Source organism: Xiphophorus hellerii, chromosome 22 (assembly GCF_003331165.1).
Source record: "Xiphophorus hellerii strain 12219 chromosome 22, Xiphophorus_hellerii-4.1, whole genome shotgun sequence".
Lineage (NCBI taxonomy): Eukaryota > Metazoa > Chordata > Actinopteri > Cyprinodontiformes > Poeciliidae > Xiphophorus > Xiphophorus hellerii.
Window position 1 is genome coordinate 4,144,011 of NC_045693.1, and position 27,456 is coordinate 4,171,466.

The window sequence follows — 27,456 nt, forward strand, 5'->3', positions numbered from 1 at the left end:
AAAACATTAACGTTTGTGATGGGGAAACATGTAGACGTCAAGACAGGAGATACGTTTACAAGCCATTGGAGTGAAGTAAGGTACTTTACAACATGATGTAATCTGGCTTCATATTTCCCATGTGACAAACTGTAACTGCTGTATCAGCAGCAGCCACACGCCCAAAGGAAATACCTCAACCTCATGAAACAATGAGCCACGGACTTACAGCCCCTGGGGCTTCCTATTTCAAGACCCGCTGGAACACGATGCCCTTGGACCTGATTTACTTTACCACACCAAACATTTTCTATTTTTATGCCTCCACTAGGTTTCATTGAGAACAAAACCTACCACCTGCAGAACTCCAGCCCAATGTTTGCGTCTCCGATTTACTGTCCTGCTGCTACCGTGTCACATGTTGAAGTTCCTACAAGATAATTAGAAAAATATTGTGACTACAACCTGAAAATTATATTGATAAATTCAGACAAAAAATGACAACTTCCCTCGTTTGAATAAAACCTTTTTTATTTTCTTTTAGCTTGTTTCTGCAAACTCAAACATGAACTACTGTTTGAATCAAATGATGAAAGAGACACCATAAAGTTTCACAGTTGCGCCTGGAAAGCAAAAATTTACATACACTGAATAAAAACACACATAAAGAAAAAAATGCTTATTTTTTGTGCAGTTTTAACTTGATTACTGCTCTGAGGATGTTATTTCAGCAAATAGTTTTTTTGAGTCTGTATGCTCCAGTTAATGATTAATCAATTACTAAATTAGTTGATTATTTCAATAATCGATTAATCTGATTAATCATTTCAGCCTTGCATTGAATAAAAAGACACTTAATTGCAAAACTGTGTTTATTTTTTTTTAGCTTGATTACAGCTCCTAGGATGATATTTGTTCAGCAAATAACATTGTTTTAGTCTGTGTATAAAAGTTAACGATTAATTTATTACTAAATTAGTTGATGATTATTCTAATAATCGATTAATCTGATTAATCATTTCAGCCATACATATAGTAAAAAGACAGACATATTTTTTCCTCATGTTCTGAAGTTAAATTAGACTAAACTTCTTGTTTTAGGTCAGTTTGAATTACCAAATGTATTTCTATTTGCTAAAAGCCACAATAAAAAAAGAAACAACATATTTATTTATTAACTTGTTAAAAGAAGTTCTCACAGAATGTTTACTGTCTCTTTAAACAATGAGAAATCATTTAGGTTATTTTATCTAACCTAAATTAAAGTTTGGTCTGATTTAACTTCAGTGAGAAAAAAAGATGGATGTTTTTAGTCATTGTGTTTAATTACTGTAATCTGTTCAAAGCATTCTGGAAAACACACTTATATGACACATTTTATTCTGGGGTAAGATAATAAATTAAGCCATTTTAAAACCGTCCTAATCGTTTCCTGTTCATACTAATTGCATCCGAAGGTTTACGTGGGACAAAAGGCGGCACTTTGCGTGACTTCCAGCTCTACAGGCCTCAGCCAGTCGGCCATGACGGTTTGTCATCGTTAATCTCTTGTGCAAACACCACAGACAGGCCTCAGGAGGGGGTACGAGAACAGGCTTATCCTCCCTTTGAGTGCTTCTTCACCTTTGACGTCTCTCAGAGGGGAAGAGATAAACACGAAGGGGGAACTTGTAAGCTTCAGTGACTTTAAAGAGCGACCCGGTTTGGGTTGAAACAGCAGAGTCTGGGCTCATCAGGAGGACGAAGTGGCAGCTTTCTCTGTTCGCTGCTCAGATAGAAAAATTCAGTTTATAAAACAGTAAAAACCTCCATTTGTGCAGTAATGCGTCATCACAAACTGAAAATATACTTTCAAGTCATCTTAGTACTCAAAAACAAAACCGTCTGCCTTGATTTAAAAATCATTCACTGCAAAAACACAAAATTTTACAGAGTATTTTATAGTATGCTTGAAATAAAACAAAACTAACTCGGAATAAACTTTTCAGCAATATTTAAAGTAAATAATTCCTAAATATTGATGAAAAAGTGCCTGTTCCCCTGGCAGATTATTTCACTTATAATCATGGGGGTTCAAAGTGCGGTCCAGGGGCCATTTGTGTACCTTGGTCTGACTTTGTGTGACCCATCCCAACTGCAATTCAAGAATAAAACTAATTTGATCTGTCCAGCATAATCAGTTGATGGAGACGTTTTATTTGAGTCAGACCAAAAATACTTGGTTAGATTGTTATATTTTTACAGTGTTCTGGCCCTATTTTCCATTGCATTCCTCTCAGGAAAAAAGCCAAAGAAGAGTTCATGTCTGTTTTCCGTTAGCCTGGATTTGAAAAGCGCAGTCATGCGGCGGAACGCGTCAAAAGCCTCCCTATTCTTCTCAAAGCAGCACCAGCAGTTCAGACGGACCCAACCGACCCGGAGCGGGTCTCGGACAAGCGCGCTGATTCAGGATTTAAGGACAAAATGCCCTTTTAGTGTGAGAACGGAGGGGAGACGCCTTCACGGGCTGCTGACTACGCTTTGGCAAGCGCCTCCATCGCACTTATTCAGACGGGTAAAAACACGTAGATACCTCAATGTTTGAGGATCATTAGCTCTCATTAGCATCGTTCTCATGGACTTGGACGGAAAACCTCAGAACAGGATTTAAGGAACGTTTTTTGGAGGAGGGGGTTGTTGTGGGACAGTTTGACATTTGGAGTCGCCGGGGTCATCCAGTCGTAATGAGGCGCTCTCGCGGTCGGACCAAAGTGAAGGTTTTGCCCCGCCGCTCAACTCTGACTCGTCGCCAATAACCGGTTTATTTTGGTTGGTTTAGTTTGGTAGTCGGACCAATCACACGGCGGCAGGTCGATTCATCTCTACTGGATGGTAATCAACATGACAGGCCTGTACAGACGCTCCTGATGTGTGTGTGTGTTTCTGCTCGTCTCTTCGTCTAACAGGATGTGTGTGTGTTTGAAATACTTTAAATTTCAAGGTTTGAAAGTGTTTAATATTCAAACTGCACAGTTTTAAAATAAAGTTCAATTCAACGTTTGATCAAAAAGCCAAAATTTGGAAAATGTTATTTACAGTTGAAACCAGATATTTTCACCAAGGATCTTTGGTCTAGTTTCTAGTGCAAATATCGTAATACACTTAAAATTAGACAAAATTAACTTATAACCTTTCAGCGAGATATAAGAGCTGGTTTTAACCCAATAATTCATTAATATTGATGACAAAGTACCAGTTCCACTAGTTATTTAAATTTTAACATGGGAAAAATGTCTGTAAGTAAAATAACTAGCATTTAATTTGAGTAAAGTTTTTCAGATGAATTTGTTTGGATTGTTTCAGTGTAATGAATATTTATTATTCCTAATTTCTCAGGACTTATTGATCCTGAGATCAATAAGTTTTATGTTATAGAAATTGGGCAATTTTTTTTGTTAAATTATTGTTTTGTTCTCAGACCAGTTTTGTTTATTAACATAATATTTTGTTAATTTTGTCCCTGCTGCTGTCCCTGCTTATTATTAATAACAGTAATAAATTATATTATATAAAAGTGAGTTGAAACTGTCTTTTGTTAATTTGGTGCTGGAAATATTTGAAAATGTACCTTGAAAATTCTTAAATGTGGGGAAAACTTTACAAAATCATTTCATGAAAATGTAAAAGGTTTTGTTCAATTATGAAAGCAAAACTTATAAAGTTGGAAATGGCAGCACCCAAAGTAAGTCAAGAGGAGAAATGCAACAAACGGAGTCGGACACGGAGCAGAAGAACCTGGAAATGAACGGTGGAAACCCAGTTTGTACTGGGAGGGATGTGGAACAGGTGGCTGATTACCAGCAGCTGCAGCTGGGAGGAACCAGGAGCCAACACAAAGACGGACAGCGGCCGGGGGGAACCGAACAGAACACAACAAGAAATAAAAACTAACCAGACGACTCGGAAACCAAAAGTCCTTCTGATTATGGCAGCAAAGAGAGAGAAGCATCGATAGAAATATAATTTATTGTCCCACAACCTGGAAATGTTGGCGTAAGAGTTGAATCTGGTATTTAAGTTCACGGAAAGATAAAAAAAATATAACAACAAACAAGCAAAATTAGGAATAACATGCTGCATTAAACACAAGATTGTAACTGAAACATGGTGTGCAGTTTTCAGAAATAGAGTCGGTAATAAGTTGGTCCCAGTAAAGGAGACCTATGATGCCTCTGAACAGGTAAAAATTGATCTATGGCCGATTTTCATTACAAAACATTTTTATTACATTTATTTCACAAAACTATTCCAATAATTTCTTTTTACTTTTTAATTTATTTTGAGCGGTCTTTGGGCCTCATGTCACTTTAAATCCACATCAGCTGCTTCCAGCCACACCCTGCTCAGCATTTACACCTGAAAATGACAAACAGAGGAGTAGTTATGCAACTGTACATCTTTGAAAAGCAGAAGTGGAGCCTTCTACACAACCAAGAATACAGCAAGTGATTTCAGGGTAAGTCAACAGCAAAACACTTAGTCTTTTCCAGCAGCCATTATACAGAGCACACAGTGCTGGATTTCAGCTTGGGTTGCTAGGTAACGGGTAAAATGATGTTTGTGTTGCTAGGTTACGGGTAAAATGAATCTTGCGTTGCTAGGTGATGGACTGGGCTTGGCTGCAGCTGTTAGGTAGATCATATTTACAGGAAAAGCATATTTCTTTCATCTTAAATGCAAAATGTTTATATATTATTATATGTTTGTTCAGTTTCAGATTAATTTCTGCTCCGACGATGATGTTCTTTCAGCAAATGGTCTTTTTTTTTGAGTCTGTTGACTTCAGATGACGATTAGATTATTACTAAACTGGTTGAGGATTATTTAAATGATCGATTATTGACAAATCAGCCATTTTTCAGCCCTGTATCACAGCCATTTTAATTGCTTCAGCTGAAGGTTTGAAAAACTGCTGCCATGCTAAATACAGTTAGCCATAAAAGCTAATAACATATTTTGAGCAGCACTCTGATAACAGAGGGTGTACAGTTATAGTTAGATTAAAAATATTAAACATACTTTACTATAATCCCACTTATTAAACTTTTTATTGGTTACATGTAGGATTCTAATATTAAATGTTGTTTTATTGGTTGTAAACAGAAAAATGATAGAAATAAAGGCTTGAAAACATCAATGTCCTATATTATTGGTTATGACTGATTTAATGAGCGTGTAAATAACTTCCTGCCTTTTTAAAGAGCAGCAGACATTAACAGTACTTAGATAATTGCAAGATTATTCAACTGCAATAAAAGATTAATTCATTTTAAGATTATTCATCATTACAAGAAGGCAGAAAACACTCAGAGAACAGGTGACCCAACTTAATTAAACAAAGTTTATTTACGTTATTTTGACAATTTAACTTGGATAAACTTAATTTGATTCCTTTTGATAAATGAACACAGCATGTTTAAGTTGGTTCTGTTTTTAGTGAGAAAATGTGACTTGAATCTTTCAGAAACAGTAAAGCAGTAAACCACCGCCGTGGTTCAAGCGGGTTTTGCGTGTTTTTAAGCGGAAGTTGTGTGCGTGACAGCGCCGCAACCACAGATTATTACCTCAGGTTTTACTAAAATAATGTCGTCTTGTGAAACATTTCGCTAATAACGTTCATAAATCCGCCTAGTGTTTGCAGATGACGTCACTTCGTGATAGTACAAATATGCAGTGAATGAGAGAAATGATGAAATCACATCAGGCTGGAATTTCCGCAGTTCCACTCTGCGCCGTTTCTTTTTTAAATTTATTTTATTAGCGTGACTGCAAGCTGTCGGTTGCAACACGCCTTCCTGCGCTCCTGCATGACCTCCATGCTCGCTCACACGCGATGAGCGGCTGGGCTGCCAGCCGCGGCGGGAGGGAGGGAGAGACGGAGCCCGGCGGGGTCACGGTGTCCGCTGCAGCTGGAGGTCACCGCGCCGCGAACCCGGACAGGATTACCGAACCGCTCTGCCTCCCAACACCAGCAAATGAGCGGATTTGGGGCGCTTTTCAAGAGCCACGCAGGGTTTACATAGCGATTAGTGCAGGAGTGGAACTGCAGCAATAACTAATAATAGATGCCAGGATTTGGGACCACACGAAAATGGGCGCCCCCTTTTGGGGGCGCAGTGGTTTATTTATTTATATGAATTTTTCTGTTTTTCTTTTAATTCATATAAAGCACTTTGAAGTACTTTGTTGCTGAAAATGTGCTTAAATGACCTTACCTTACACATTGTTATTGGTGAACCTCCTTTGAAAACTTTATATATGTACAGACTGGAAATACCAGTCAGTGTGGAATTGATCCATTTCATGTGTTTTATCTATTGGAATATGGCTGAATATTACTGTGTTTGACTCATTTAATAACTTTAAACTGTCAGAATGTAAATAACTCCCCACCACTGCCTTTTTAAACAGAAGCAGACATGAACAATGCATAAATAAATGAATGAAATAATTGCAAGATTATGCAATTGCAATAAAAGAGGAATTTATTATTTTATTTTAATTTTTGTAAATTAATTAATTATTTATGGTGTTTTACATTCATGTCTTGATTGAAGAAGATTACTTTTTATTGTTTTTTTATTTAGATTTTTATTATTGGGTGTTATGGTGGGAATTTTTTTTTTCCCCTTTGGCCATCAATACAGTATTATCTATCTGTCCGTCCATCCATTTTTAATGATGGGGCCATGGCCCCCCGTTGACCACCCCGTGGGGTCGCCAATGCTAAAAGTTAAAGAAAAAAATGAAAGTTAAGGAAGTTATTTTTTTTAGGTCCATATATATTTGAAGTCCTTAAAAGAGTGTAAATTTGATATATTTCAAGAAATCAGGAAATATGAAGTGAAGTAAAATATTTTGATTGCTTTTTGAGTGTCGCTCACAACATTTAACTCAATACATTTTAACCAAAAAGAATTAAAACATATTTTGACGATGACTGCCAACTGAAAAAAGGAAAGTCCTTAATTTAACAGATTAAATACGCAAACATTTATTTCTATGATTCTTCCTAAATATGGAAACGTCAAACTGAACCTCAACCCAAAATTTACTCCGTTTCCCAAACCCTTCAATCGGTTTTCTTCACAGATTTTCCTTCCACTAAACTTTCCTTGTGCAGCGTGCCAACTAACTCAGCGGTCTCCCCTGATGCTGTAGGCCACAACAGAACATTGTGACTTGAGCTGCTGAAATAAATAATATTTATGTTTAACACGAAACACCTGAAAATGTTTGTTTGCGATATTAGGTGAGAAATAAAGCAGTAAACAGAATAACGTATTTCCACGCGTGGAGAGAGGCGGGAACCATTTCCACTGGTTTGTCTCCGGCCTCGGATCAGCAGCGGACACTGTGACGGGTCAGAGTGACGTCATCGGAGTGACGTCGAGCCTGAGGGTCTTTACGCAGTGAGTTCATTTTTGCATTAAATGTATTTTAGAAATAAAAATAAAAAACCTCGGCGCTGCGAAATGTGTCGTTTAGTGTCGATTAGCTAAAAACAAAAATATACAAAAGGGAAAAAACAACCTCAATTATAATTTTAATTATTTATAAAACATTTATATTTAATTAGATTAATAAATTCAAGACTGTCTTCATATATTAATGTTCGCGTATTGGGAAAATTAAAAAGATTAATGTTAATAAGAGTAAAAATTTTGACTTATGTTTATTCAAAAAGACAAATTAGTTGTTTTTTTTAAATCTCCTAGTAGAATATATTTTAGAAACAAAATATTAAGACCAGTTTTTAAGGGATAAATCGCTATATTTATGCTCTTTTATGTTAATGCGGCTTTATGCTCGTTTCATTTAGTTTTTTAAAATTAGGTTTGGTGAAAATTAAAGTTAGATGTTTTTTTCTGAGGGTCAAACATGTTGAGTCGGTCTGAGCCGCTGTCCGCGGTGCTGAAGCGCAGCGCCAGAAAACATCAGCAGAAAGCAGAAATAAACTTCATTCCTGCAGAAAAACATCCAGAGAATCAAGATGAAGTCTAATAATAATAATAATAATAATAATAATAATAATAATAATAATAATAATTAAATGCGAGAAGGAAATAACATTAAAACACTTTCAGAGTAGATTTATGTGATTAGCGGCAGGTTTTAAAATAAATGTACTGCTGTAAGTTTGATCTGAATCAGAGGTTTGATGATAAAACACACATTTCATGTTATTAATCCTCCAGTTGGATCGGGGTTACAGAAACGTTCCCGCCCGGAACCGCATGTTGATGAGGAAATCTGCGGGTTCGCCTCCTTGCGGCTCCGCAGGAAAACGCAGCTTGGCGGGGATTTAATCCCAAGATGAACGGATTTAATAACAAACTGCCTCAAATTTACTAACGCTGCTAAATCCTTTTTGGATCTCACGGCTTCCTTATTTGTCACCCAGACTTAAATCTTCTCAGGTTTTTTTTTCTTGTTTTATGTTGTTTTTAACTTTGAATTGTTTTAGACTGAAAGCTGCTATATAAATAAAGTTGCCTTTAAAGTTTAGAGTTAGACGTAAACATGTTCAGTTTGTTGTTTTAATGCCTCGCTGTGCAGCTGCAAAGCTTTTAATCTGAAATGTTTCTGCTCGGATCGAGATGAGAAAGACTGAACTCCGCTGAACCTGCAGGATGTCGGCTTCACGTTTCACTTCCGGCTGGAGAGTCACTGCAGCGGTTCATGTTTTCTCTTCAATAAACTAGCAATTAAATAAAACCAGCAATATGACATGTGATAAAATAAAAAAAAAAGAAAAGAAAACCTGGTTTTGTTCAAGTCCTATATTTTATCATGCTCAAAATACGTCATCAGGATAATAATAATATAAATAATGCTCTAGTCGTGATTGATTTTAATTCATTATTCTAAGACAAATACAATAAATTCTGCAATATTAATATTTATCTCTTATTTTATTATTTGCAATACTGATGCTAAACTGTTCGTCCAACTTGAGGATAATGAAAATACATTAAAAAATAAATAAAAATAATCCATTTATGATTGACTTAATTCATCTAAATGTGTTACTTTTAAATAATAAAACACTAAATGCTGTGACAAAATGTTTTAAAGTAATGATGTTGAGAGGAATCATCAGTCTGTAAATGTTTTGTTAAATTTTTAGTAAATATTCAGTCAGATTCTGTTCTGCAAAAGGCGAAATAAAAAGTTTATAATAAGAAATATTTGCAACATTCGTCAACACTGATGATGATGGTGATGATGATGATGATGATGATGATGGTGATGATGAGGCTGAGAGGTTCCGCTGGAGGAGGTGATGGTGGGAGGAGAGGCGGAGGTTCGGTGGCCCCCCACCCCCTCCGCATCAAACCTGCCCCCTGCACCGGAGCCGCCGACGGGCCGTGATGCTGCAGCCGCCCGCAGATAAAAGACCCGCCGCGGCGCTGCGGACAGAAAACACGCAGCGGGAAATCTGCGGCTGCAAAACCTCCGCAACAGAAATGTAGAGGAATCATCTGATTTTTGTTGCTTTTAAGGTAATTCATCAAAAGATAAAAACGATCTGAATTACCGCCATAAAATCTATAATAATAATAATAATAGTAATTATTATTATAATAATAATAATTATTATTATTAATAGTAATGACTTCATTATTTTCGTCCCGCAGGATCTGCGTGATGGAAGCGTCTCTGCAGAGTTTTCCCGCAGTTAACGGTTTAACTCCCGGCGCCCTGCTGGCGGCCTGCCTGGCTCTGCTGCTCTCCGTCAGGCTGTGGCTCCGGCGCCGCGGGGCCGCTCCGGGCCTGCCGGGGCCCTTCGCCTGGCCCGTTATCGGGAACGCCGCGCAGCTCGGCAACACGCCGCACCTGTACTGCACCCGCATGGCGAGGCAGTACGGCGACGTGTTCCAGATCCAGCTGGGCAGCCGAACCGTGGTGGTTCTGAACGGCGGCGCCATCCGACCGGCGCTCATCAAGCAGGGTTTGGACTTCGCCGGGAGGCCGGACTTCACCTCCTTCCGGTTCATCGCCGACGGCCAGAGCTTGGCGTTCGGCACCGTCACGGACTGGTGGAAGACGCACCGCAAAGTGGCGCAGTCCACCGTCCGCATGTTCTCCACCGGGAACCCGCAGACCAAGCGGACCTTCGAGCAGCACGTCCTGGCCGAGTTCAGGGAGCTTCTGCGGCGGTTCGTGGAGAAAACGCGGGCGGAGCGGTACTTCCAGCCCTGCACCGACCTGGTGGTGTCCACGGCCAACGTGATGAGCGCCGTCTGCTTCGGGAGGAGGTACACCTACGAGGATGCGGAGTTCCGGGAGGTGGTGGGCAGGAACGACAAGTTCACCAAGACTGTGGGAGCGGGGAGCATCGTGGACGTGATGCCGTGGCTGCAGTACTTCCCCAACCCAATCAAAACCATCTTCGAGGACTTCAAGAACCTCAACCGGGACTTTGGGTCGTTCATCCGGGATAAAGTCATGGAGCACAGGAAGTCCATGGAGTCGAGCGCCATCCGGGACATGACGGACGCGTTCATCGTGGCTCTGGACCGAAACACGGAGACAACTGGACTCTCCTCTGGGAACGACTACGTGACTCCCACCATAGGGGACATTTTTGGAGCCAGCCAGGACACGATGTCCACGGCTTTACAGTGGATCATCCTCATACTGGTCAAGTAAGAAACCTTTATTTTAGCTGGAACAAAAACATCTGGAAGTCCAGATTGGCTTTAAAACCAGTTTTTATCACAAGAATCTGATTTTCTAGATTACTGTAAAACATTAAGGATCATCTGATTAACCCCTAATGGTAAAAAGTATCTGTTTTGTTTAAATGTCAGCTTCAGTTTCCATAACTGAGGAATCAGGTGTTTAAAAAAGAAAGAAAAACGAATAAATCTGAAAGTTTATCCGTTTGTCAAGCCCTGATTTTAAGATTTAGGTGTTTTAAACTCGGCATCTTAAAGATATTTAGTCCGAATTTAATCCAAACAAAAACACTAAAAAGTCCGACTTTGTTTGTTGATTTAATTATAGATTTAACACCTCAGAGTTATTTTCTACTCTGCGGTGTGTGACACATTTTAGCACCATAAACCTGTAACTGCAGCTGCAAGACAATAACGATCCTGTCGAAATTAAACTAATCTGAATATTTACAAGCTTCCTCTTGATGGACTGAAATTAATTACTGTCTCTTTTGAAAAGCGTTTTTCATCCCCATGACATCTCTGTCCCTGTTTTTATTTTCTGCCTCTCCATATTTACCCTCAGCACGAATCAAATCGCCTTTTTTTTCTGGCGCCCCCTGTAGCGCAGCGCCCCTATGCGTCACATTTAGTGCATACTCACTTTTGCGCCACAATTGGTGCAAAACCAAGGAAGTTTAATTCCATGTGTTTTAGATGAAGGTCAGTGCAGGTCAAGTCAGGCCTGATTTTATAAACTTTAGCCACATTTTAAGAGATTTTTTCTGTCTTGTTTTCACTTTGAGGGGAACAGCAGCTGATTAGCTCACACTGCTCCCAGCTCCCTGTTAACCCTGCAGTGTTGTTGCATGTGTTATGTAAGCAGTGAAACTGAACACTGGTGGAAGTGAACAGTCAGCTGTTTGCAGCGACTGCTAGCGAGTTTATGTCATCGGTTTTTAGAAAAACGGGTTAAAGCTGCAGTATGAAACTTTTATAAAAAATATTTATCACATATTTGATATGAGACAGATAATATGTGAAAAGATTGAAGCTCATCTGCCTCCTCCCATTTCTAACTAGAAACAACCAATTAGAGAAAGGAGGCGGGTCTTAGAGCTGTCAATCATCCTCGCTCCTCTATTGCTACTACAGCTTCTTCCTCATATCATAGTATGCTAACTAGCCAAAGAAAGCAGGTAAACAGTTTTCCTATAATAGTAATTTGTTTCTCCACCATTAGCAAGTTTAGCAGCGCATTCACAAGGTTGACTGACAGCACCAAGCCGCGCCTCCTGGCTCTGATTGGTTGTTTTTGGACAAGAGCGGTGCATTCCTTCAGACAACATTTCCAACGATGCATTTCTTGAGACATACTGTTTCATACTGTTTCAAGGCTAAGTAGCAGTAGTTAGCCTTGTGAATGCTAACTTGTGAATGCTAGTTAGAATGCTAAGGCAAGTTAGCATTACCACTGATGACAGCAGATAAACAATTTTTCTGTAATGCCAAGTTGTTTCTCCACCATTAACACATTTAGCAGTGCATTCATGAGCTTGATTGACAGCTCTAAGCCCCGCCTCCTGGCTCTGATTGGTTGTTTTTGGTCTCGAGCAATGCAGTGTTAACAAATATGTAAAAAAGCATATATTTTTTTGTAAAAGTTCCACGCTGATGTCTCACTTTCAGGTATCCTGAGATCCAAACGCGTCTTCAGCTGGAGGTGGACAGAGTTGTGGACCGGAGTCGTCTGCCGTCCGTCGAGGACCAGGCCGAGCTGCCGTACGTCATGGCCTTCCTCTACGAGGTGATGCGCTTCACCAGCTTCATCCCGCTCACCATCCCCCACTCCACCATCACAGACACCTCCATCATGGGCTACGCCATTCCAAAGAACACCGTCATCTTCATAAACCAGTGGTCCGTCAACCACGACCCGGCCACGTGGTCCAACCCGGGGACCTTCGACCCTGAGCGCTTCCTGGACCCCCAGGGGGCGCTAAACAAAGACCTGGTCGCCAACGTGCTCATCTTCTCGTTGGGCCGGCGGCGTTGCATCGGCGAGCAGCTCTCCAAGATGCAGCTGTTCCTGTTCACGGCGCTGCTGGCGCACCAGTGCCGCATCTCCGCCGACCCGGCGAAGACTCTAACCCTGGACTACAAGTACGGCCTGACTCTGAAACCGCTCGACTACGCCATCGCCGTGTCTCTGCGGGAAGACGTGACTCTGCTGGACGCTGGTGCCGCTCAGGCAGTCACAAATGAACAATCAGCAGAATTACAGGCAAAAGATTAAAGATTAAAGGCCACAGCAAGAGGCTGCAACCTGCAGAGCCACAAATGGCTCATCGGACCCAAAAACTTTAGTAAATATATAGTATATATATAGTATATATAGTAAAACAGCCTCAAAATATTTGAAATATTGACACGATCGGACTTGGAAGCGTAGAAAAATCCAAACTTTTACCCGTTTTTCTCAACACAGAGATTTCAGATCATCGTCCGATTCTTTTTATTTAAAATCCCCTCACATTGTAGAAATCCTGCATGAACTCTTAACAAGGTCACCAGGGTGTTTGGACGAAAAAGAGGCCCACAGCATGACAGTTCCTCCACCGCACTTAACAATGGTGCTTAGATTTGGCATTTTAGGAAAAAAAACACTTTTTTCTGTTTTAGCTTCAATCAGGTTCTGATAGAAAAGGAATAAAATGTTGAATTTAATTATTTGCATTTTTAATGTTTTTCTAAAATTAAATGAAAAATATGCCAATATTTTTATCAGATTAATCGATTAATCATCAGAATAATCAATTAATCACTTACTAAATTAATCATTAATTGCAGCCCAGGTTTTACAAAAGTTAATCCACCTACAAAATTCGTAAACGTAAAAAAAACACCTTCATTTATTGATTGTTTTATTTCTTTAAAAAGCTAATTTGGTTGATGTGGGAGAGCTGTATGGAAGGATTTTTCTAAATCTTTTAGCAGCTGCAATAACAGACAGATTTACTTTAAGACTCTTAGCAGAGCTTTAACCTGAGGTGCTGATAAGTGCGTCTGCATCTGAATTTCGCTCTGGGAGTTTCTGCAGACAGAAAGCGACGGCACATCTGTTCTCAACATTAGTCAGCCGCAGCGATCGCCTGCGATGCGTTGATTCGTCAGAGCAGAGGACTGCAGCCAGCTGCTTCATAACCAGAAAACAGCCTGGAAAAACACAATGAAGCTCTGATCCTAAACAATAATAAGCTGCTGCATAATTTATCCCTGCAAGGTGGAAAAAACTGCACACTGAAGCCTTTATTGTTGCTTTGCTACCCGGAGAAAAGACACTTTATCTACTTAAATAATCCAAATGTTTCTCAGTCGTGTATCTTCATAACTGTGATGAGCAAACCGTGTTTCGGATCCTCATGACTACAGAAACAAGCCGCGGTCTGAGGGTCGAGCTGCAGCTACATAAGCTCCTAGCTTCAGCTCTGCTAACACTAAATGTTCAGTAGTAACGTGTAAATTAATATATTATATATGCCAGTGTATTACTCAGGAAGAGAAAGACTAAAATACTATTTAATCTAATATATTCTTTAACTTTTTACAGATGCTGTTGTACAGAGACGGTCAGCTTTCACATGTAAACAGATATTAAAGCAATGTAACTTAGCTGGATGCAAACTCAGTCAGGAAAATGTAAAGGACATTACAGGCACGCACTGCAAAAACAGAAAATACCACCAAGGGTTTTTGGTTACTTTCTAGCGCAAATATATTAGCACACTGGAAAAAAAAGGCAGAACTAACTTAAAAGTGAATTTTTAGCAAGATTTAGAGGAGCTTGTTTTAAGTTAATAATTCCTTAATATTGAAGAAAAACTACTACCTCTATTGGCAGATTATTTCACTTATAACAAAACATTTTTACCACGTTATAAGTGAAATAATCTGCCAATAGAACTAGAGGTGGGTTGCTAGGCAACGGCTGGGCTTGGCTGGCGTTGCTAGGTAACGGCACAGGGCGAGTTGATTGTGAAATAAGTGGAACTTTTAGTTTTTCATCAATATTTAGGATTTATTTACTTAAGACAAGCTCTTATATCTTGCTGAAAAGTTACTTGTAAGTTAGTTTTGTCTCATTTCAATTCTACTAAGATATTTTCACTTAAAGCACTTTGAACTGCCTTGTTGCTGAAAAAGCGCTATATAAATAAAACTTCTTATTCTAAAACTAGTTTAAAAAAAACCTTGGTAATATTTTCTGTTTTTGCAGTGCAGGATTAGAAATTCTCACCTACTCACAACCTCGACTAAAATAGTAACATTTTTATGGTTTTACCAACAGAAATGTTGAAATTATTTTTGTTTAAAAGAGAAAAACAACAATTAATCTTGCTGCTGCTATAAAGCAGGAGAGGGATTAGAGTGAAATGTGCAGTATGTTTCTTTCAGCCAGCTGGCTGACAGTGTGTAGCAGCATATGGAGACAGGATCTCGTTATTACACTGCAAAACACAAAATCTTACCAAGTATTTTTGGTCTAGTTTCTAGTGTAAAAATCTTAGTAAACTTGAAATGAGACAAAACAAAACTACACGTAACTTTTCATCAAAACAAAGGAGAATGTTTTAAATCAATAATTCTTTAATATTGATTTAAAAAAAAGGTTTTTGTTCCATTTGAAGACTATTTCACTTGAAAAAACATTATAAGTGAAATAATCTGCCAGTGCAACTAGAACTGGGTTGCTAGGCAACGAGCTTGGCTTGGCTAGTGTTGCTAGGTAACGACTGTGAAGTGAAATAATCTGTCAGCAGAAATAAGTACTTTTTACAGTCAATATCAAGGAATTACTGACTTAAACAAGCTCTTATTTCTTGCTGAAAATTTACTTTTGCTTTATTTCAAGTGTACTAAGATATTTGCACTAGAAACTAGACCAGAAATACTTTGTAAGATTTTGGTTTTTTTTGCAGTGTAGGGCATTAAACTGCAGAAACTGTATGACAGAAAATGTGAAAGTGAAACTGGAATCTGGTCCAGGCCTCGTTGCTAAAGCTCGGCTCATTTTGGGCATTTCATGTACGTTTGCACAGGAATCTGATTCTGAACGTCTCACACTTTAGAGGCTGACGCAGAGATCTACGGGTTCCTGCAGAAGCCAATCTGATTCATGTAAATTCAGTATAACTGCAAAATGTAAACATTTACCGGTGTAGAGAAAACCAAATAAAATGTTTTTATCACCACTGCCAGTTTGCTAAGCTTCTTTTTTTCTGGACCCATGCTGCACAAAAATAAAATATTGGGGAAACAATTTGCTTTTAAGCAAATTTAAATGTTTTCTGTTTAAAGTTTATCTGAAACCAGAGGCGTAGGTAAAGCTAAGCTACAGCTCTGCTAACACGTTGCTCCATTTTTGAGCCTCAGATAAAACCATTTAAAACATTTTTTAAAGATGTCGCCATAGAGAAATTGTGCTTTTATTCAAAAAGTGTCAGACCAGCCGACCAAACGTCCTGGAACTCAGTTTGGGTTGCTAGGTAACGGGCTGGGCTCTGCTGTGGTTGCTAGGCAACGGCTCAGCGCCTCCTGATTTGTAACTTTACCTTCTGAAGGTTTTTGAAACGTGTTATTTAATCTGACCAACTTGTAACTCGAAAGATAACTTTACTGAAAGACTCAGAAGCTTATTTTAAGTAAATAATTCTTTAATATTGATGAAAATTGACTTGTTCCACTGGTAGATTATTTTACTAAGACATTTTCCCAGGCTATAAGTAAAATAATCTGCCATTATAAATATTTTTTTCATCAATATTATAGAATTATTTATTTAAAACAAGCATCCATTTCTTGTTGAAAAATTACTTGCAAGTTAATTTAATCTTTTTTAAATTGTACTAAGATATTTGCTCTAGAAATATTTGGTAAGATTTTGTGTTTTTGCAGTGTAGGTCAGTTCTGTCTACTACTTTTAATCCAAATAAATCTATCCAGCTTGTTTCCATTTGAGTTTTTGTCAAGTCAACCGGAAATAACCTGAATTTATATGTTATAATACTGTAAAAAAAACTGTCATGTTTGATGCTTTCCAGGAACTGAGCTGCAGGTGGGAACAGAAAGGGAAATGTTTCTAAGATGTTTCTGCCTGTTCTGCCTTTTTTTGTTTTGTTTTTTAACTCGGCCTGCTAGAACATCCTGTACTCGTTCAAAGTGAGGCACGTAGCTGCCGACTAACCAGAGCGTGACAGAATCAGACAGTAGATGGCTGCTGATACTGAGCAGCTCTCTCTTTCTCTCTCTCTCTTTTTTTTCCCATTTGTACAAATCCAAAAGTGATTCCCAGGACTAAACAGTAACGTGTGGCAGCGCTCCAAGCATAACCTTTATGAATGGGAGTGAAAACATTGTTTTCTTTAGTTAAACTGCAATACATTACAAAATGCTGAGCTGAAACATTTGCACACGGAAACTTTTTACTCTGGATGCTAAAGTTTTCCCACACCTTTGACTTTCTTACAATTGGTTTGTATTTAGTGTGTTTATAAGGTCATAAGCTGCATTTCTATTACAAATGTGCGCAAAGGTTTGACAAAATTCTGCCATTTAGAGTTTCCATTAAAGCTGCAGTATAACTTTTAATGAGAAATTGTTTTTTGAAACTGTAACTATATTCTAACAGATCAATAAACTTTAAATTCTAATTAACATTTAACACTGAAACTGGAATAAATTTTAAATATCCAAAATAAACAAAACAGAAACAACAAATAAAATTAATTATGAAGTCGCTGTAAACTAAATTTTAAAAAAGGGTTTAGTTGAGACCAAAGCAACAGACTAAAAACTTTTTTAATCCAGTTTTTTGGTAGAAGGAGATAAAATAGAAAAATGATAAGTCATGCAAATCGAAATTATTGAGTTTGTTTTAATTTATCATGCGATTAATTGATATATTGCTAAATGCGACAGGGAGGCCCTGATCAAGTGTAATGTTTAATATAATGTAAAAAGAGCTGAATAAAAATGTACTTTTCAGAATCTTAATAGTAAAAACATGGACTCACTCCATTCTGTATGCTAACATTAGTGAATAAGCTACAATTAGCCAAAATGCTAAGGTTAGCTTAAATGCTGTCAGTAGCATGTGTGGTGTCAACAACATAGCATTAAATGAGCTAAAATCTTATCTTAGGTGGAAGCCTAATGTTAGCATGAGGGCTATCACTAGCATGTTGAGTCACTAGCATGTTGATGCTACCAGTAGGATGAGGGCTTTTGCTTTACCAGGCAGTGATTTGCTACGACAGGCCCCAATGAAGATTAGAGAAAATTTAACTGTGCCAAGAACTTGGACACCAATCAAGAGCCGTTTTGTGGCAAAGCAACTTGACATATTGCATGAATTGGTTGTTAGACACATACTGTGTCATCGCAGCTTAAACCTGTCAAGTCTGCATTAGCCAGATTAGCAACAGACTGATACGTTTGCATTTTGCATTGGCTGGAGATAAAACACATGCAAGTTGTGTAACTTCAGCAGAGCTCAGCTCAGGAATGAATCAAGTACACCTCGCTGCAGCAAACAGAATGGGGCGGGGTCGGACAACTGTCAGTCTCATACCTTATATGGAAATGGTGGGGACGGACCACTGTCCGTCTCATACCTTATATGGAAATGGGACTATTTCATTCCGGAAATGAAGGGGGCGCTAGTGACACTATTTCCTGTACCGATCGTGTTATAATAATTATACTAATAATAACGTATTTTATTTGACAACGCCTTTTAAAACACCCAAGAACACTTTCAACATTAAAAATACAAATTAAATAGTAAAGAAATGGCTACAAAACGTGATATGTCACGTGGTATGTCTGTCACGTGGTAAGTCACTTTTTTATTTCCAAATCTTTATTAAACCTTTATTTAAAATTATATTAGTAACAAACAATCTAGAATAAGCAACAATAAGGAAACATGGAGATGTATTTATCTATCCTTACACCCAATCTATCTCAAACAAAAGTAATAAAACATGAATCAAATCAATATTTTGGAGACAAATGTACATTACATTAAGAGCACATTTATCCATCCATTAATTATCATGAATTATCCCTATAATGGGTCATGAGGGCTGCTGACCCTGGACAGATCGCCAGTCCGTCGCAGATTAAGAAAACAGATATAAACAAATGAAGTTCAAATAATATATTTTGATGTTGTGAATGGTCCTCTTAAAATAAATAAGTTAAAATCTAAACTATAATAGCCTCTGGCTTATTAAATAAGAACTAGATGGAAAAGAGGTTTGGTCTGTAAAACATTTAGTCAACAATTTTGGCCAACGTAGTACGTCCATTCACAGAGCACTTTTGTTGTTTATTTGCCAAATATTTTTCTTATTATTCACATTGTGAATATAATTTACAAACAAACCAAAGGACTTCTGAACTTCTAACAAGTGAAGTTCAGAAAACTAGAATATTTTTGGTAGCAGGTGACCTGGCTCAGCTATTATCATTGTTTACCATAATGTCTCATTGGAAACTTTTGCTATAAGGACTCCAGTTCAACCAGTAAACTGATTGGTGTCCCACTATTCCATTTAGAAATTCCATATCAATTCTACCAATTGCAATCGGTTCATAAAATAAAGACCTTAAATATCCAATTGTTGCAAAACCCAAAGAGATTAATTAAAACTTTAAATGTAGCTTCAACCTGGAAAGACTCACACAGAGAGAAAGTAGGTTTTATAAAGTTTATTTGACAAGAAATAATCTTTGGGGCTCAGACCCCGGCAGTAGACACTGCACTGGTAACTGCCAGAGAGAATAATCTTTTTTCTATATGAAAACCTTTTTGAATAAAGTCACTGGTTACATAAATTAAACCAGTGTGTAAATTCTAACTATAACTGTCTTCATCTCACCTGCTCAGCCAATCACCTGATCATGTGTCTCCATCCCAGCCTAACGGCGCCGGGCTCATCTCCTCCACCCTTCATAAAGTCCAGCTTGATGTGTGCAACTGCTCCTCATCTGAGCTTCCATCACCTCCACCCCGACTACACCTTCGCTCTGCTCGTTTAATCTTGTTTGTATCTGAACAATATGTTTCTGTATGTGCTTGCTTTATTACAAAAAACCCCAAGTTGATTCTGACTGTTAAAACATAAACAACTTAGCTGTATGTCAGGTTTGTAAAGAAAATTTGTATTGATTCCAGTCATTGTTCAAAAAGTATAGGAAACATTGTATTTACACATATAAAATATTGCAAGTTATTAGCTTTGCTTGCATTTAAAATTTTTAAAACAAGGTTATCCTATTGTTAAACAACGCTGTTACAATATATTTACAACTACTTTATTGGTTCTACTCTCTCCAACAAATTACAGCCACAATGTAACTTTGTGTGGAAACGGCACCATTTCTATGAAAACTAAATAATGTAAATCAACTGAGCTACAACAAAAGGAACATTCAAAAATGTAAATAATATTGAAAGAACACATTATTAAAAAGGATGACTGCACAAGTCAAAAGGCAAATATTCTTTAGCAGAAATGATTTAAAATGGCATGTCACAAAAAAAACTAACAATGTGTGACAACTGAAATGTGTGAAAGACTGAGAAAAGCAACTAATATTCTCCTTGCATTCAGTATTGACAGTCAGTGCAGTGTCCAGGTCGGCCATCACAGTAGTAACCAGGGTACTCTCCTCGTTTTCCATCGCCGGTGAAGCCCACAGTCTTTATATTACCGGTGGCAGGAAGAACACGTTACAACCGCAAAAGGAATCCGGTTTTCTGCCGTGAATGTTTTTTGAAAATTTGCCCCAGTTGATCTCACCTGTTAATGAAAAATCGATTTCATGTAGTTGAAATCTAATTTCACATGTTTTAGGTGAAAAAAGTCAAAGGTCCTTACCATCCAGCCAAGCAAAGTGAGTCTTCTTCCTGAAAACTGGCTCAGACACAACGGCTTGAAAGCACTTGCAGGTCAATGCCAAGGTGAGGTAAGCTGACTCTCCCTGTGCTAGCGCCACCTCCTGGAGAACAGCTTCAAGAACATTTAAAGGCATCTGAAAAAAACAAAAAAACAAACAAAATAAAAAATCACATTACACATTATGATCAGTAAAACAGTAGTTAATAATAGCCATTTCACCAAATACTTTGTTACTCTTACTAGTGTAGTTTATTGCAGTTACTTACTAAAACTATATTGAAGTAGTGCTACTCGTCATTAGAGTATCACATCTGGGTACTACACCCAACTATAATGGCTGCTGTTAGTTTATAAAATATATTAGACTTTCCAGAAATTTAACATTGGTGTACAAAACATATTTAAAAAAGATCAACCTTTAAAAATAAAAGAGAAACACTAGAAAACTGGTAAGTATGTAAAAAATATTTTATATTTTTCAAGTGTAGTTATACATACCGTTATGTTGAACCATAGCAGTTTGTGCTAAATGGTTCTGTAGCTTGTATTAGCAAAGGGAACAGCAATATTTATGTTCATGTTGCAAATATATACGTGGATCTGTATAATGAAAATAAAAAACAGTCTGAGCATAAAATACATTTCTCAATTATACATGTTATCTACTTTTCTATTTTTATCTAATGGTGCCCAGCGGGATAATAATTAGCTATGCTACATGCTAAAATTAGCCTTCCCCTGTATGAATTACGAATTTCACTAGCTGTTAATTGTATTTTCAACCTGATCTAGACAAGCGTATTGATTTACTATGTGAAAAAATTTAAGAAGGTAAAAATACCTTTTGTTGACTTTGTGAGTTTTGCATTGTTGATCGTGAGCCGAACACCAGTGGAAGAACCTCAAACTTCTTTCTTTCTTTCTTCTTCTGTTCCTCTTAACTCCGCGTCTTAAGGTATTTATACTAGTGATTATGAAAATAGCGCCCCCTTCATTTCCGGAATGCAATAGTCCCATTTCCAAATAAGGTATGGGACTGACGGAAAGGTCCGTCCCCGCCCCTTTCTGTTTGCTGCAGCGAGGTCCTTCTCGAATGAATGTGTGGATGTGCAGCGTATGAATGATGGCGGGTATTCAGACAGCGGCTGATGGAGGCTGAGAAATGTCACAGCAGGGCTGAGACTGGGATTATTTGAAGTGAGTCCCGAACAAACTGCAGGTCTAGCCAGAAAGTCAAAAGCTGAGCAGAGGGGTTGACATTGGGTCAAGTTCAAAGCGTGAATTCACTCGTTATGAGCGTTACTGTCATATTTTACTTTATTTGCACTATTTTCTCAAGGTGGGGTGATTATACAGACAAACTGCAATGTGGACTTTCTCTGACTCACATAGGGACATAATTAGACATAAGTATTGATGCAAGTTAATCTAAAGTGGATTGATCTTATCGACCGACTAACGGTTAATTAATAAGTGGACATTTTCTTAAACTTTTCTCTTTCGTCAAGAGAGCAGACCGTCTTTCCATAACAAAGAGCGACATTTTTCATAACATGCTAACGCTACTCCGTCATGCAGCTCGGCTGAATAAAAGGCTATTTAGGTGAAACTTTAGGAGCTTTTTGAGGATTTATTGTTTCTACACAGAACCGCATAAAGCGCATGTTGTACCCCACACTGGGCTGTTTGGTTTCTTTTAACTGTTCTGCTTGGGCGCCTCCGCCATCTTCGTTTTTCTTCGCTTCATGATGACCAGCGGCGCCCTCTGCTGGATGGCGGCCAAACTGCAACACTAAAACAAGGTCTAGACGGACTTTAATCATTGATTGGAACTAATTTTAACATAAATTATTAATTGTAAGTGAATTGATTGTTTACATCCTTAATCAATAAGGTCAAATATATAAATGCACCATAGACCCTGAAAATAATAAAAGTATAGTCATATTATTACGACTATTCTTGTAATTTTATAACTTTACTCTCAAAATGTTATTAATTTTCTTATTATGGCTCCGATATTACATGTTGGTTTCTCTAACAGTCAGATTGATAACAGAACAAACTACACCATGAAATAAATTTAAAAAATAAATTAATTTAATTAATACAACTTAAAGGGGCAGTATTGTGAATTTCCAGGCACATAGAAAAATAATTATAGCATAATCAAGTAACTATGTTAACTTTAGTTGTTAAAAAATGCTGCATATATCAAATACGACTTTAAAGAAATTTGACAACAAAATTTAATGCCTTGAAATTGGGCGTCTGTCTCTTTAAAAACCGCTTTCTGAAACTCCGCCTTTAGGAAGTCATCCCAACATCTCTCCTCCATTAACCCTTTATCAACATTTTTACCAGCGTTGCTCTTTTAAGTAGCTCCTATGATGAGTTCAGCAGCTTCTCAGTTCCACCAGGTGTTTGCTAATTGCTGCTGGCTAGTCTGATGGAGCTGAGTGGGGGAGGAGCTGCGCCTCGAAGGCGGGGCTAGGTCCAACCAGGCCTTTTGCGAAGCTGAGTGGTTGCCATGGAGATTAAAGGATTTGTCAAACATGTATGAAAGAATGAAGGTTTGTTCTTGAAGGAATAACATTAAAACATGATGTAGAGCTAAAAAAAGTTAATTTTACATAACGCTGACCCTTTAAATGAGTCCAGTTGAGCCAGCAAATTTAGTGTTTTACAGTGTTGCAATGCATTCGCACAAAATATGATGAAAAGAAGAATAATGTGCATTTCTGCAGGTAGCCAGTGTGAATTGTGACAGAAACAGGCGAGTGACAAACGCACCTCAAACAATCAATCAAATATGGCCGCTGGATGAAAATTTGGTGCTGCAGCAGAGAAAAAAAAAACCAGACACAAATGTTTAATGGTGCAGCTCCTGAACCCGTTTGCAACATCTGGCCCTGCATGTGCAGACACCACAGCTGTCTCAGCCGAAGCGCTTGATTAAAGGAAGCTTATAAAAACAGGCAGGAAAGGTGAAGTTTCCATTACTGTTTAAACAAACACCTGCACTGATTTGGGAAGCACCTATTTATAAAAAACCAGATGAAACATGACTAGCCCAGCGGGAGGCCGGCCCAAATCAGCGCAGCAACAAACTCCCCGCTGCCCTGGCACACAATGTTCAGAGGCGAATTCTGCATGACACGACCATACTTGTTACTCCATGATGACTTTGGATGAAGATCAATTCGGTTTAATATAAAAAAATTATTACTGTGCGCTTTAATTACACACTGGAGATTACAAAACCTGTTACTGTTTTTTTAATAAACAGCAATAAAACAGAAAAGAACACAAACAAAACGATTCCTCCAGTCAGCAATTTGTAGATTTACTAACACATTCCAGTAATCACTGAGCCGCAGCTTCATCTCAGTCAGAAAAATATTTAAATCATTCACGTACATTCAACTGGTAAAAAAAGTACAAAGATACATGTAAAGAAAAGAAGCTTTAAAAGGAGGTGAATGTTTGTATGACGGCGTTTTAGGGTCGTTGTAGCAGGAAAAAAGGAGCAAATTTCCATCAAAAATTGAAGAAATTTTCTAGAAAATTTCTGAGATCAACCACCAAATTTCTGAGTTTCTTACAACACATTTTTGACTTTTCAAACAGAAATTTCCATATTTTTTCTAGAAAACGTCTGAGTTTAATTTCAAATTTCAGATTTTGCTTCTAGCAAGATTTTGACTTTTACTCTGAATAATGTAAAACTTTCTGAGTTTTTTGGTGCTCTTCCTTTTTTTCTTTTGTATTTTATCTATGATGGTCCTGATTCGGTGTCGTACATTTGACCCAAAGCTCTCCGTACCTGCTGGCATGTCTGGATAAAAAGCCTTAAAATAAACACAAGTTATACTGAAGTTGCATAATTCAATACCAAAATGATTCATAATAATCTGTTTTATAAGTCAGGGGTGCGAATATGTCACAGAATTAAAATCAGTCGGAGATTTAACATAAAGAAAGCGTCCAGGAATGACCAACAGCATGAAGCAATCAAACAGTAATGGTCTCTCAAATACATTCAGATTAATAAAAACAACAAAACAAAAACAGATACAAATACTTTTCTTTATCACAACAAAGAAACCCCTGATATTCATGTTTTCGTTACATATTTTTACATTACCTGTAAACTACAGCTTATCTGACCTTCAAACAGCATCATTTAAACTTTAGACATAAAATGTAGTGTAATAAAAATCATCTTCACATAAAACATTTACAAAAAAAACCCAGTAAAAATAAGAAAGTCTGACTTCTACAGAAGAGAATTAGGGCCTCTGAAAAATTATTTTTTTAAAATTCTCAAAATTTTGACTATTTTCTTAGAATTCTGACTAATTTCAGAATTTTTACTTTTTTTCTAAGAATTCTAACTTTTCCTCCAGAATTCTGAATATTCTTAGAATTTGGTTACTTTTTTTTTTATCAAACTTTTGACTTTTTATTTTCTGAATTGTTTAAATCTCAAAATTCAGATTTTTTCCCCTCAGAATTCTAACTTTAATTTTGACAATTTTCTCAGAATTCTAACTTTAATTTCAGAATTCTGACTTTTTTCTCAGAAGATTAAAGTCAGAATTCTGAGAATAAAGTCAATGTTTTCTTTTATTTTCAGTTTCCCTAATCACTTTCCGTAAACTTCTACTTTTGCTTCAAGAGAAAATATGTAAATCCGGGTTCAGATGATTCACAGATGGATTTTCCCACAGATCCTGGGGGATTTTTCCTCCTCCCTCACAAACACAAAGTAATTTCAGTTTCTAAGCGGCTGGAGAACACGGGAGAGTTTATGTTAATCATGTGAACTCAGGTGTGCGGATTCAGAATGAAAGTTTCGGGTGAGATAAATCTCAGACATTTTCTGGAAAAAAATTGGAAATTTCAGACTTTTGAAACTTCCAAGTTTCATCTCAGAGTTTCTGTTTATTTCCAAGAAAATGTTCAACTTCTGGAGGTCTGAAATTTCTGAATTTAAACTTTCTGAGATGCTTTGAGCAGATTTTGACCTTTGAAACCCAAAAGTTTCAAATTTCTCAGATTAAACTCAAAATTACTGCATTTTTTTTTCTCAAAAACATTCGGTGTCTGAAAATGAGAAATTTCCAAGTTTTTTTTAAAGAAAATTTCTGAGGTAAATCTAAAAATTTTAGAATTTTTTTTCTTGCAAATTTTCAGCTTTTGGAACTGAAAAATGTCAAATGTTTTTCAAAAAATATCTCGAATCAATATCAAAATTTCACATTTTCTAGCAGATTTGTGACTTTTGGAAAACGTTTTTTTGGAAAACGTTTTTTTTGGAAAAAGTTTCCACATTTTTTCTAAAAATTGTCTGAAAATAATCTAACAGTTTTAGAGTTTTCTGAAACTTGCTCTTCCTCTCTATATTTCCATTCATGATGGTTGTTTTATCTACACTGTCATACTTTCCCATCTCTTAAAAGAAAGCGAATTTCAGCTGTTCCACCATCTCTACTGTTGTTTCAAATATTGTTCTGGTCTTTAAATGAATAACTGATTCAGTGTAATAATCTCATCCCACTGCCTAATTCTTCACACAGGCGGAGCCACAATCCAGCAGAACATTCACTGCTTCTGAATAAAAACATCAGAAAATGTTTGGTAATGCTGCAGTGAGTTTTCCAAAGTGAGAATGAATGATTCATCTGGCGCAACAAAATGAAAATTGTTGGGAAAACTGCTGAGATTCTGTTACGAATGACTTTTTACAGTGAAAAGGGATCTTTCAGGTTCAGCTCTGTTTCCAGGTAAACGATTTAATTTGCCTCAAACTCTGTGGGTTTCTCTGAAATACGACCCGTTTCTCTTAGCACAGGTGGAAACTGAAGTTGATTTCATGAAATTATCTTTCGCAGCAGAGCCTCGCACTGCAAAAACACAACATTTTATACCAGTTATTTTATCTAGTTTTGGTGCAAATATCTTAGTTCACTTAAAATAAGACAAAACTAACTTACAAGTAACATTTCAGTAAGATGTAGGACTTTGTTTTCTGTCAATAATTCCTTAATATTGATGAAAAAGTTCTAGTTCCACTGGCAGATTATTTCACTTCTTTCACAATCGTTACCTAGCAACGCCAGCCAAGCCCAGCTCGTCGCCTAGCAACCCAGTTCTGTTCCACTGGCAGATTATTTCACTTATAATAAAACATTTTTCCCATGTTATAAATATGGATATAGGAGTTAAAACAGGCTTATTCATTTTGCTGAAAAGTTACTTGTTAGTTTGTTTTGTCTTATTTAAAGTGTACTAAGATATTTACCAGAAACTAGACCAGAAATACTTGGTAAGATTGTTTTTGCAGTGTATATGGCGCTAATGCGTCACCCATGTGTATAAAGTCTGGAGCATGTACAAGAAAAAAAAAAAAATCACATACATAATCACAGCATATAAATGAATAAACTCAGATTATAGGAAAAAAATTGATTGATATGAACTTTTTCATGATTAGAAACGAGAATTAACCGTTAGAATAAGAAAACTAAAAAATATATATGATATTGTTACACTCACAGAGTGAATCAAACAGATATTTTCACCCATCGTTTCCCCCTGCATATTATATAGATATATATATATAGATATAAATAACTTCAGATTGGTTCCTTAGCGTTTTCACACTCTGACTGAAGGGTAGAGTAAATCCAGCTCCTTTTGTGCTTCTTCATCCTGAATAAAAGAAAATATTTTAAAGTCATTCGTCATTGTTTTCTCATTTTGAACTTTTCAGCCACTAACTGAAGCAAACTGTCTTTTTA

General features: G+C 37.3%; 2 protein-coding genes across 2 annotated transcripts in view; one reads left to right on the forward strand and one right to left on the reverse strand.

The window, feature by feature from the left end:
• Positions 1-8,503: 8,503 nt before the first annotated feature.
• Positions 8,504-13,700, forward strand: cyp1b1 (cytochrome P450, family 1, subfamily B, polypeptide 1). Its single transcript, XM_032553373.1, has 3 exons — positions 8,504-9,524; positions 9,660-10,670; positions 12,372-13,700. The coding sequence occupies exons 2-3, from the start codon at positions 9,670-9,672 to the stop codon at positions 12,976-12,978; spliced, it is 1,608 nt and encodes a 535-aa protein (XP_032409264.1). The 5' UTR covers positions 8,504-9,524; positions 9,660-9,669; the 3' UTR covers positions 12,979-13,700.
• Positions 13,701-26,884: 13,184 nt separating this feature from the next.
• The window catches only part of rmdn2 (regulator of microtubule dynamics 2), a 39,798-nt gene continuing 39,226 nt past the window's right edge, over positions 26,885-27,456 (reverse strand). The window contains exon 13 of the mRNA XM_032553374.1: positions 26,885-27,367. Within this exon, the coding sequence (XP_032409265.1) occupies positions 27,314-27,367 (54 nt within the window). The 3' untranslated portion in view covers positions 26,885-27,313. The remainder of the gene's footprint in view (positions 27,368-27,456) is intronic.